Genomic DNA, 12,671 nt, shown 5'->3' on the forward strand with positions numbered 1-12,671 from the left:
GCGCCGTCACGCTGCCGGAGAACTCTTCTACCTCTCCGTCTCTCTTGCTGGATCAAGAAGGCCGAGATCATCGTCGAGCTGTACGTGTGCTGAACGCGGAGGTGCCGTCCATTCGGTACTAGATCGTGGGACTGATCGCGGGATTGTTCGCGGGGCGGATCGAGGGACGTGAGGACGTTCCACTACATCAACCGCGTTCTCTAACGCTTCTGCTGTACGATCTACAAGGGTACGTAGATCACTCATCCCCTCTCGTAGATGGACATCACCATGATAGGTCTTCGTGCGCGTCGGAAAATTTTTGTTTCCCATGCGACGTTCCCCAACAGGGTCTCGGGGAGAGGGCGGTCCCGCTCCCGGGGGGCGTCGATGCCGGCGCGCTCCTCGCCTTCTTCGCCCTCCGACGGGCAAGGAGGCGGCGCCGGGTCTCGGGGAGAGGGCGGTCCCGCTCCCGGGGGGCGTCGATGCCGGCGCGCTCCTCGCCTTCTTCGCCCTCCGACGGACAAGGAGGCGGCGCCGGGTCTCGGGGAGAGGGTGGTCCCGCTCCCGGGGGCGTCGATGCCGGCGTGCTCCTCGCCTTCTTCGCCCTCCGACGGACAAGGAGGCGGCGCCGGGTCTCGGGAAGAGGGCGGTCCCGCTCCCGGGGGGCTTCGATGCCGGCGCGCTCCTCGCCTTCTTCGCCCTCCGACGGACAAGGAGGCGGCGCCGGGTCTCGGGGAGAGAGCGTCCCGCTCCCGGAGGGCGTCGATGCCGGCGCGCTCCTCGCCTTCTTCGCCCTCCGACGGACAAGGAGGCGGCGCCGGGTCTCGGGGAGAGGGCGGTCCCGCTCCCGGGGGGCGTCGATGCCGGCGCGCTCCTCGCCTTCTTCGCCCTCCGACGGACAAGGAGGCGGCGCCGGGTCTCGGGGAGAGGGCGGTCCCGCTCCCGGGGGGCGTCGATGCCGGCGCGCTCCTCGCCTTCTTCGCCCTCCGACGGACAAGGAGGCGGCGCCGGGTCTCGGGGAGAGGGCGATACCGCTCCCGGGGGGCGTCGATGCCGGCGCGCTCCTCGCCTTCTACGCCCTCCGACGGACAAGGAGGCGGCGCCGGGTCTCGGGGAGAGGGCGGTCCCGCTCCCTGGGGGCGTCGATGCCGGCGCGCTCCTCGCCTTCTTCGCCCTCCGACGGACAAGGAGGCGGCGCCGGGTCTCGGGAAGAGGGCGGTTCCGCTCCCGGGGGGCTTCGATGCCGGCGCGCTCCTCGCCTTCTTCGCCCTCCGACGGACAAGGAGGCGGCACCGGGTCTCGGGGAGAGGGCGGTCCCGCTCCCGGGGGCGTCGATGCCGGCGCGCTCCTCGCCTTCTTCGCCCTCCGACGGACAAGGAGGCGGCGCCGGGTCTCGGGGAGAGGGCGGTCCCGCTCCCGGGGGGCGTCGATGCCGGCGCGCTCCTCGCCTTCTTCGCCCTCCGACGGACAAGGAGGCGGCGCCGGGTCTCGGGGAGAGGGTGCATCGGGGTGGTTGCGAGGGAGGGGGTGGGGGAGAGAGATCTGGGGATGGAGACCGACGGGGAAAGTGGAGGGCGTGCAGGTCGTTTTGGAATATTTTTTTCTGCATTTTTTTGGTTCGGGATGGGTAAGACGAGGTGGGATCGCTGGGAGAGGTCGAACCATCGCTAGATTGAACCATCACGACGTTCGATCCTGCTTTAATAGTAGAGATCTAGCGGCTCGCACCCGTAATCCGTTCGTAAGTTGTACTGCAGCTTGTAGTACCCGTTTGGCGCCTGTACTACCCCAGCCCCCAAGCAGTTGTCTTCTAGCCTAACTCGCTGTTGCTGCACTACGTTTTCTGCTAAAATGGGCCGCTGATATGGATGGATCGGACTGACCACTTGAACCGCACGTATGCGCAGGTCACACGCCACACTGTTTTGTGTCAAGCACCATATGTCAACTCGAGCCGTACTTGCTCTCACGAAACATATCGTATCTGTTGCAACTTTGCAACCGAGATCAATCATGCAAGTTCTGCTTAGCTCATGGAGAACCCATTATCTACAAAAATCTAATCAGGCATCAGTGGGCTAAAGCATCAGCAGCCCCTTTACAAAGGTGCCCCCCGACCCGATCGATCGATCCTATTCGTCGCGACAAAGCGGTAAAGAAAATGGCGCCATGGCACACCGATTCTTCTTTCTCTCGAGTTGCATCGATCGTCTCCGGTATAGGTTTCATTCAACCCAGTCGTCTTTTTTCTTCGAAAAGGAGAAAAGGGTTTCAGCTCAATCCTGAAGAGTGGAAGAAATCCTTGTTTTTTTATTGATATCGTGAAATAATAATGGAGAAAGTAATATGAAAAAGGAGAGTCGATTGGGGAAAAGGGAAGCAAATAGAGAGGTCCAAATCCAAGAGTGAATGCCAATGGCAACATGATGCTATCGGAGCCGGGTCACGCGGGCCATGGCACACTCTAAAAGGGATCGCTTTGTGTTTCATTGAGTCTAGCTAGCTAGGCTGGAAGCGGCGCCTCGACCTCGACCCCGTAGCCGTAGGCGGTGGGTGACAACAAAAACAAGCAAAGCTTGTGCTCTTCCTCCCTCCGTCCACGTCACCATATTCTCACCCTACATACTCCTACTGCTACCACTATAGCTAGCCATCATCGAAGTTCCTTGTCTAGTCTTGTCAAATACGGACACAGTATCAACTATCAACTCAGGGGGCGTCGTTAAGGAATTACTGAATTATATGCCGTTTCATGGAGATGGACGGGAAGATAGGGGCGGCTGGCGGGCATGGGGTTTGGGTGGCGGCGGTTGTTTCCTTGTCGCCGGAGCAGCGGCGTCCTGTGTCAGTTTCGTACCAGTTCCGTAGGGATAAGGTTGCCGGGCATGCATGGTTCCTGTTGCCAGTGGAAGCTAGCGGCACATAGATCGTGAGAAACTTGAGAGTACGTAGAAAGTCGACGAGCGATCTGGGCTACTTGTTCATGGGAGAGGCTGGCCGGAGTGGGGGCCTAGTCAGAAACCAGATACGGAGCATGAACAGCAGCAGAGCTTGGTTGTTGTGTACCCGACTACTGCCGTGCCCGGCGGGAATCATGATTGCCTCCTCCACCGACGAGCGAGCGGAATATCCCGGAGCATATGGCTGCTCCTCCTCACCGGCGGTCTCGGCCGTCCTTCCATGTTGCCGTACCCGGCCCACCGAGACCGAGGTCATCATCATGCCCAGGGAGAAAAATGTTTAGTCCCTGATTAGAGTAGTTCAGGAGTCAGAGATGCTGTGCTGCGATGCACTTGCACTTGCACTTGCACTTGCCTTGGAAAAATAATGGTAATGGTAGTAGCAGTAGCTGCCTGGCCTATTGCTATCCGCAAACTTTTGTAGCTGCGCTTTTGGCCCTTTGGCTTGATGCTTTCCACTTCGGACGTTTGTATATTGGATGGATGATCACTCTGGCTAGGCGCTAGGAGAGCCTTGGTTCACCGTCATGGAGAACTTGTAGTAGTTCCAATGCTTTTATACAGCCATATACTTGAGCTCGATGCTAGCTACTGTAGTTTTCTCATCATGTAGGCGAAACTGCATGCACTCAGATTGGAGAGAGAACGAGTCATGTACGGTACTCGTTTTGAACATATGTTGAAGATAGCATGAGAGTTACCAAGCAGTCAGCTTGGTAAGCTACCTCCGTAGTTGAACATATGTTGAACATATGTTGGTAAGTTACCAAGCAGTCACAATTCCTTGATGAGGAGAAAAGATGACAGGCGATTCGAGTAGGTGGGCGCGTCTGTGTACGTGCGGCCTCCGTAGGATGTCAGATAAAGGGGGGCGAGGTTGGAACTCGGGAGGAGCATTATCCTGACGAATATTCTGGCTCTTGTACACTAGTACTAGTACTAGTGCATTCTAATCTCATCTGCTGGGAACGGTGGAGCAGTGCGCCCATGGACGCAGCAGGACGCCATAGCTAGAGTTGGCGAGCCTTTCGATGAGCCACCCCACGGCAGTGCTGCATGCTGCTAACTTGAGGAAAAAGACGAGAGCGATGACTCGGATCACATTCATCACCATGTCGATCATGGCCAGAAAGCCCTGCCGTGCCCTTTTCCGTCCCTTTTGGCACGCCGTTGTTGGGCCGCCGCGTCCCTTTGCGCCAGCGTTTCCCGTATCTCTCTCTAGCTAGGGTTCAGCGAAAAGCGATCGCCCACCCATTTTCTCTCATGAAGGAAAAGAAGAAGCTCCACTGGTGCAAGCGCATTGGCAAGGAAAGGTGTCGTCAGGCAAGTGCAACTGTGCAAGTGCAATGCATGGCACGGAAAGGTGTCGTCACGCGGCCTCACCATGTCGACACAGACACGGGCACGTTGAGCGGGGCCTCCCTCGCGGCGTCACGTCCACCCGTACGCTCCCCGTCCGTCCGGCCGCCGCACCGGCACCGGCACCGGCACCGGACGCAGGATGGATCGGCATGCACCGGGGCTACGCTACGCACCGTCGCTTGGATATCAAGGATATGGATGATGATAACGAGAGGATAATGTGTCCATGTTTCGATCGATCGATGGATCGGACTGGACGTACGCGCGCTATTCGATCCTTTGCCCTGGGCCAGAAACGCGACAACCGCGGCCCCGGTTCGACGCCGACCAATCGTACCGCGAGCTGCCACCAGCCGTGCTATCCTGGGGCTGGGCGGGCGAGGTGAAAGGACCATGCATGCATCCAGATGAGAACGGCCTCTTCGCGCTCTCCGACCCTGTTCCGTCCGGTTGGATTGTTTTTTCTCTCTGGCTTTTATTCTCTACTAGACAAATTCGTGTACTGCTGCACATGGATCACAGCAGGTCAGGCGACGCGTCGGTGTGCCGGCAGCGGGGGTAATTTGTCGCCGTGATGGAGAAGTGGGAGCTCAGGAAATGATGCCTCAGGAAGTGGGAGCTCAGCGAGTAGGAGAAAACTTGGCAATGATGCCTCAGGAAATGAACTTGTTTGGTAACACATAATTGAAATAGTCAAGTTGCTTAGCGTGTGATTATATCTCATTAACCGCTCAACTACGGACTGGTCATCACTCATCTTGTACAACTCACTATCTGCGTCGGAGACCCCGAACTAGGTCTCGAGCATGTCTCACATATCCTCCCCAACCGTAGTGGTCATGAAAGGATTAACAATCTTGCCGTCAAGAACAGAACAACACGTCTGAAAAATTGATATATGGGAGGTTTTCCGATTATTGAAAGGGATAAGTATATTTTTCGTCCTCGAATTCTGGCGATAGTATAGGAATCGTCCCTCAACTCCGAAACCGGTAAAACTCAGTCCCTCAACTATTTAAACCGGATACTTTTCGTCCCTCGCGGCACTTTAAGTGGTTTTGGTATGACGTGGACCCGGTTTTGACTAAAACTGTACACGTGGATTGTTTTGACCGCCATGTCACTTAAGTGTCCCCAATCTCTCTCTCTCTCCCGTGCGACTAATTCTGCCGTCGCTCCCGTGCCCAGACACTTAAGTGACATGGCGGTCAAAACAATCCACGTGTACAGTTTTAGTCAAAACCGGGTCCACGTCATACCAAAACCACTTAAAGTGCCGCGAGGGACGAAAAGTATCCGGTTTAAATAGTTGAGGGACTGAGTTTTACCGGTTTCGGAGTTGAGGGACGATTCCTATACTATCGCCAGAATTCGAGGACGAAAAATATACTTATCCCTTATTGAAAATATGAGTAATCTCCCACTAAGTTTAATCAAAAAGAGATAAAGCATGATGAACATAAATAAGCACGATTGTTTGGCTGGAGTGCTAATCAACCTAAACAAATGATTTGATATGTATAGATAAGAAGCGCATGTCAATTGCAAGCAATAGTAATAATCCAAGTATAATACCTAACATAAGAGATAGGAGGACATATAGTGCGGAACAAATATAGTGGGGTGGAAGAAAGCTAGGGAAGTATTGGTTGTTGCGTGTGCGAAAAAAAAATAGTTGCTATAATTATGACTTGTGTTCTAAAATTAATCACGAAATTTGTTTAGTTTTTCAACAGAAACCGAAATTTCACTGGACACGTTTCAGCGTGCGCGCAACCGGTGCAGTTTAATTACTGCAATCAGGTAAAGCTCCGTCATCTCGCACAAACTACTACCGGCAGTGGAGTAATGCTTTATCACTTTGTGTCATGCCTGCGGATCAGTCAGGATCAGTATTTGAGAGTGGTTCTTCTCTCATTATCGAGGGGTGGTTAATGCTTGGTGACTCATTGTTGATATATTTTTTACTGCGAGAGCGATAGAATGACGACGACGCGGGAGTAGTTAATACCACCCACCCAAACGAGAAGCGTGGAAATTTCTGAGTGAGAAACCGAATTGGAGAGCAGGCATGCAAGCTATGCAAAGCCGAAGCTTCATTCGCTTTCACAGATCTGAACAACGCCGCCGGACGCTCACATCACATGCACGCCGGCTATCTCCTCTGCTAGATACAACAGGTACTACTGACGAAATTACGCAGGGTAAAATCCTAGGAAATATGACGAACAAAACTGGTCCCGCGTCCGCCTAGCGGGGCGGCTCGACGGCGTCGGGGAACGCGAACGGCGTGGCGCTGGCGAGGAAGGACGGCAAGTCGTCGCCGGCCATGATGACGACGACCTTGGGCTCCCTGTCGAGCGGCACCATCGATATCCCGCGCGCCGACGCGTCCTCGGCGGCGCTCCCCCGGCGCGACGAGCCGGACGGCTTGCGTCGCGTGCAGACGAGCACCAGCAGCGCCACCGCGATGAGCCCCATCATGAGCCCGAAGCCGATGAAGATGTACGGCGTCGGCGTCCTCCACAGCCCCGGGTGCGCGCCGTGGCCGATCCCCGCCGGCGGCCCGGCGACTCCCACCAGCGCATCGCCTTCTCTGATCGTCCTCATGATGAACGGTGAAACACCCCTGACGGCAGATCGATCTCTCTTCTACTCTTTCTTCCCTCCCTCCCTCTGGGTACAGAGTAGTGGTTTGCTTGTTGTCTGTGGGTGGGTGGGTGTAACGTCTGAGTGGGAGACTTGCGGCGGATAGGAGGCAGAAGGGAGGCGGTATTTATAGGCGGCGCGGGAGGGGGGAAGAGAGCGGGGGAAAAGAAACTGCTCGGGGCGGCGCGGCGCGATGGAGCTTTGCTTGCCAGCTCTGCTGTGCATGCTGCCTCCCCCAGGTCTTACTGCTGCTGCTAGGTTGGGTTTCGTTTGGCGATCTCTTTCTGTTGCTGCGGCTGCATGCACAGTAGTACGTCCGCTGTGTTTTGGCCGATTGGATGGTGGGACCTGGTTTTGCCTTTCTGAGACAGGTGGGGCCTACCCAACATAGACGGTGGGATCAGTAGTACTACATCCACTAGTACTACAATTACCACTCGGAATTTATTCATGCCCATTTATCTACGGTTCTAGAAGTTTCTGCATTAGGCCTTTCGTAATGCATTGTTTCTTAGCGCGGTATCCTAGATAGTATACGATCGTTAGATACAATCATCCTAATGTATTGTATGTTAAGTGTCGTATCTTAGTAAGCATGTATTTAATGATTTTGGCCTCATACTAATATGTGATTGGTCTAACAAGTTATTTTGCCTATGATACCGTGCAAGAGCCGTATCCTAAATAAGATACAACAACCTCCTCTTTCCTCAATAAATATAGTGCCACGTCAGCATTTTGCCTATGATATTGTGCCAAGATACTACCATTACGGAAGGCCTTATAGCAACTCCAACGCGTCGACCCATTTCGTCTCCGCGCGTCCGTTTGGGTCACAGGGGCAGAAAAATCCGTTCAAGGCGTCGATTCAAACGGACGCGTATTTGCTTTTAGTCCGCGTGCCGAACCATTTCCGATCTATTTTTGAGTCTGATTCGCGTCGGCGCGGACACGAGACAGACGCGCGCGGTGTCTACCTACTCCTCCCCCTGGCCCGCTAGTCGGTGGCACATTGGCGATCCTCTCTGTCGTGGGAATGACCCTGATAATAGTACTGGGGATACAAACGGAGGGGCGAAGCCTAATTAAGAGCGGGGGATACACTCGGATGCACGAGTTCGGACCCCACTCGGGATTGGTAAGAACCCTAAGTCTTGAGACCTGAGGCTGATGTTTCCTTATGGGGTATGTGAGATTACAACATGCTGAACCCTTGAGCATGAGCCCGGGAGTGGCTTATATAGAGTGCGTCACGGCCGACTGAGCTTCATTACAAGGCGATTTAATGCTAATTAATATGGGAGTTACTAGAAACGGTAGCTATAACTTATGGTGTTACTGGTAATGCAGGTCTTCACTGCACTTCATGTGATAGTTTATGTCCTTTGCTGTTGCAGCCTCTTCAGTGCCATCGTCTCGCTGTGGTCCGAGTGCGAAGGTGCGTCCGACTGACATAAGGCGATCCGAATGACTTCAGGTAAGCCGAGTGTCGTCGTTTCCTCACGACATATGCCATGGGTAGGCTTATCGAGAGAGGTTGGAGCCGAAAGGACACCGACGGGCTCCGGAAACGGGATTGATAACTAGCGAGCAAGACGCACGATGTACCCAGGTTCGGGGCTCTCCGTGAGAGATAATACGCCTAGTCCTGTCGGAATGGTTGATGAACCAGAGTGTTTACAAGATGCTCCATGAGCTGTTCGACGAAGGAGGAAGAAGGAGCTGCCGGCTCGCGTTCTACCTCTCCTGTGTGTGTGGGGGGGGGGGGAGGGAGTGTATGAATGGCCGACCCTCTGCATGGAAGGGGTCGGGGGGTTTTATAGACGAACCCACTGACCTACAAAATGGATATAAGTACATAATGGGGGACCCGGCTGGCAGTCTCTCTACCCGGCCAGGTGGGCCACTATGGTTTAGTCTTGTCGCTTGGGGTCCGCCGGCTGCAAGGTCCCATCTGACCTTGGGACCCACCGGCCAGCCTATGGGGTTGGTGTGTGCTGCCCATGCAGAGCGCATGTTGTACGTCGGGCGTCGTGTTGCGGGATCCGGCGCCGGTCACCGGTATGTCCGTCTCCACTGTAGCCGCGCCGGACCGGGTAATGGAGTGGGTGCCGACGTGCGGGTACTGTGGAGGGTTGACGGATCGGAGCCGGCATAGGTCAGCGGTACGACCATTGACACTGTAGCTAGGCGTGCACTTCTCTCTCGTACCTATGCTGACGTACCTTCACCTTTAATCGAAGGCCCCCGCCACATCCTAGGGATTGATGAGACAGGAGCCCTTCAGCCGGCTGGAGGCATGGCCAGCCGGCCAGAAAGAGTAGCTGGCTACACTCCTTGCCGGCATGTACTTCGTAGACGGCCAGGAGGAGCCGGTAGTTGAGGAAGCTATTGCTTTCCTCTGTACCCAAAATGTAGAGGAGTAGGCTTGATGAGCCGACCCCGGGGTTATACCCCCGTCAGTAGTCCCCAAAGCAGGGGAGGTCCGCCGTCTCGAGGCGAGGGGCCTCGCCGGCTTGAGTATTCGGCTGGCCGGTCTTGAGAGTCGTTTGTATGGGAAGCGTCTGGACCTAGAGCCGGCCGGCTACCGACAGACGCCTCGGCTTCACCGCATGTGGCCTCATCGTGCCATGTGTCAGTCTTTGGGCGCCGCGCCCTGACAGGCCACGTGCGCGGCGGGAATGGGCATGTGCCATGAGGCCCGCCATGCTGCGCCCTCGGCCCGCGCGCGGGGATCCTTTGCAGATCGCGCTGCGATAGTTGGTATTTCGGGACGCATTAACGCTCCCGCACGATTTGGAGGAGGTGGGGATCGTGCGCACCGGATCCCCTCCCCACGATGTATTCGGAGGTTTAAATGGAGGGGCGGGGGCTTCGAAAAGGCCATTCGCACCCACCCCGCTCCGCTCCAGTGCTCCTTCCCTCCCAGAGCCAGAGAGAGAAGGAGACTCCATCGCACGGTCGCTGCTATTTGTTGCCGGAGCCCAGCGCACCTTGATGAACTACTCGCCGCCGCCCCACCATGTCTCAATCCGCCGCCGAGAAGGCGAAGTTTCGAGGCGCATGGGAGGGCAGCGACGTCACCGCTGGGCACATCGAGGTGCTCCGCCACCGCCACATGCTGCCCCCAGCGGAGCGCGTGGAGGTGCGCCTCCCCGACGCGGAAGGATCTCCGACCGCTCGCGACGGCGAGGTGGTGGTCTTCAAGGAGCACTTCTTCCGCGGATCCGGGCTTCCCGCCAGCGAGTTCTTCTCGCGATTCCTTGTATTTTTCGGCTTGCAGCTGCATCATCTTGCGCCCAATGCCATCCTCCAGCTTGCAGCCTATGTCACTTTGTGCGAAGTGTTTCTGGGATCGAACCCCGCTTGGATTTGTGGCGCAAGCTGTTCTTCTTCAAGCAGCAGACGGCGCCGACCGATGATCCCACCGTCAAGAGGATGACCCCGTGCGGCTTCACACTTGTTCATCACCGATCCGCCTCCGGCTTCCCGAAGCTGCCTGTGCAAGACTCGGTGAAGAAGTGGCAGAGGGGTTTCTTCTACGTGAAGAATGTCGATCCCCTTCATGACTACATCAATCTTCCTCCTTTTGCCATAGCTCCACCGACTGCTAAGCTGAACTGGAGCAGTTCACTTCCGAAGCCCATCCCAGAGGTGAAGTTGATATGCGCCCACCTCGAGATCTTGAAGACTCAGGGCCTTTTGGCCAGAGACTTTCTCGCCACCATGGTGGCCCGCCGGATCTTGCCTTTGCAGGACTGGCCGCACCTGATATGCCAGATGGGTACCCGACATGATCCATGCCGGCTCTCGACGAAGAACTACCGAGCCGACAAGGTGGCCCAGCAGGTGAACTTGATCTTCTTCGCCTCCATGGATGAAGGTGGTGAGTGGGAGTGGGGCATGGCTCCCTACGACTGAAGCCATCCGGCTCCACCGGTATGTTCCTTCATTGAGTATATTTCATCTCTTTCTTGATTTCTGTCCGGCATCTGACGTCGGACGCCGGTTACTCCCTCAGCTGTTCGAGCGCGTGCAAGTATGTCAATAGCCGGCTGCCGATGTGGAAGTGTCGGATCCCGTCGAGATCGAGGACGAGGACGAGGTGGAGCTCCAAACTTCCGCCTCCGAAGATGTTGAAGGGGCGGTGGAGTCGGAAGGCACCGAGTCAGCAGGTGAGTTTTTAGCATCTGCGTTGCTTGACTGGACGGATGATGATGAGGTGTTGCCTCCCTTACGCGATGCAGCCGACGCGGAGGACCTGGAAGATGTAGAAGAGGTCTCCGGCCCTCCCATGATGCGACAACATCGAGCTGCCCGCGAGCCGGCGGCACAAGGCAAGTAGCGCGGCGGAAAGGCAAGAAGATCGCCGCCGCCAAGCTGGCTCCCAAACGAACTGCAGCACTGCCTCCGGCTGGAGGTCGCGGGGCCGTCTCGAAGAAGCAGCGGGTCACTGTGGGCAGACGGTCGGTTCCCGTCGTTGCAGGGTAAGTAATCGCATTCCTCCTTTCCTCTGCTTTCCTCGATTCTTGATTAGGAGATCTCCCCTTACCAGCTTATGGCTTAGCAGGGAGGCCCAGATGGCGGAGGAAGATGACGTCGCAGCTGCAGAACGGGCCACCTAGGCTGATGCCGATGCCTCCAAGCAGGCGCTGATCGAGCAGGAGAAGCGTCCGTGGGAGGAGGCGGCTCGGAAGGCAGCTGCAGGACAGGGCCAGGCCGTCAAGCGCGCAGCCGGCCATGCCGAGAAGCCAACCACCAACGAGAGACGGTCCAAATCAAGGCACGACCCCACCTCGCGGGTGAGTGCGGAGGCTCCGACCAGCGAGCCGGCTTGGGCCAGCGCAAGGCGACCGAGAACGCCAGGACCATCGGGCCAGAGCCTGCCTCTGCGCAAGTGGATCTCGATGCGGCGCCCGATGCGCGAGACGCCGGAGCGGACGGCGCACCGGAGGTGACCATGGATGCGCCGGAGACGGAGATCCCACCACCCAACACGAGACGACTTTGGTGGTGAAGGACAAGACCGTGCGGACCGAGGGCCCGCAGGTGCCTCACTGGGCCGATGCATCGAGGAGCCGACTAGAAGTGCGCCGCCATGAGACGACACCATAGTCGTATCCGGCCGTGGCCCTTTCGCCTCCAGAGCCGGCTCCGACTCCGGGAGACGGCCCCTAGAGTCCTAGAACGCGGCCAAGGCCAAACACGCGACCTTGCCTCCTGGCGCCACGCTGACTGGGTCCCTGCACTGGTGGCTGCGTTCTCCCGCACCCACAACAAGGTGGCGCACGCGACACTCATGGCCAAGGAAGATCTAAACCGCCTCGAAGAGTGGACTGCGGTAAGTTTCCAATTCCTGCACCTTTTCGGTTGATTTGGTTGAGATTTTGCTTCTTCTTCTTTCTTTACATCAGTGGGGGCACGCCAGTGCACCCATTGGGTGTAGCCCCCGAGAGTCAGGCCGACTTAGAATTAGCCGGGCCGAGTCTTACTCGCGGCGGCTGGCTTTTCTTTTTTCTCTTTTAGTGGGGGCGCGCTAGCACACCCATTGAGTGTAGCCCCCGAGAGTCGGGCCGGCTAAGAGTTAGCCGAGCCGAGTCTTATTCCTGATTCGCTTTGATTCTCTTCGTTGTAGGATCTTCATAACAGCCAGGCGCAGGCTAACAATGCGTTGCTGGCCCAGGTCCAGGAAGTCGAGGGCCGGACCCACGACCTTCA

General features: G+C 56.7%; 1 protein-coding gene across 1 annotated transcript; it reads right to left on the reverse strand.

The window, feature by feature from the left end:
* Window positions 1–6,383: 6,383 nt before the first annotated feature.
* On the reverse strand, window positions 6,384–7,158 carry LOC123409865 (protein GLUTAMINE DUMPER 6-like). The gene has a single exon (XM_045102734.1). It carries the CDS (start codon window positions 6,912–6,914, stop codon window positions 6,555–6,557), a length of 360 nt encoding a protein of 119 aa, XP_044958669.1. The 5' UTR covers window positions 6,915–7,158; the 3' UTR covers window positions 6,384–6,554.
* Between the last annotated feature and the right edge of the window lie 5,513 nt (window positions 7,159–12,671).

Source organism: Hordeum vulgare, chromosome 7H (assembly GCF_904849725.1).
Source record: "Hordeum vulgare subsp. vulgare chromosome 7H, MorexV3_pseudomolecules_assembly, whole genome shotgun sequence".
Taxonomy (NCBI): Eukaryota; Viridiplantae; Streptophyta; class Magnoliopsida; order Poales; family Poaceae; genus Hordeum; species Hordeum vulgare.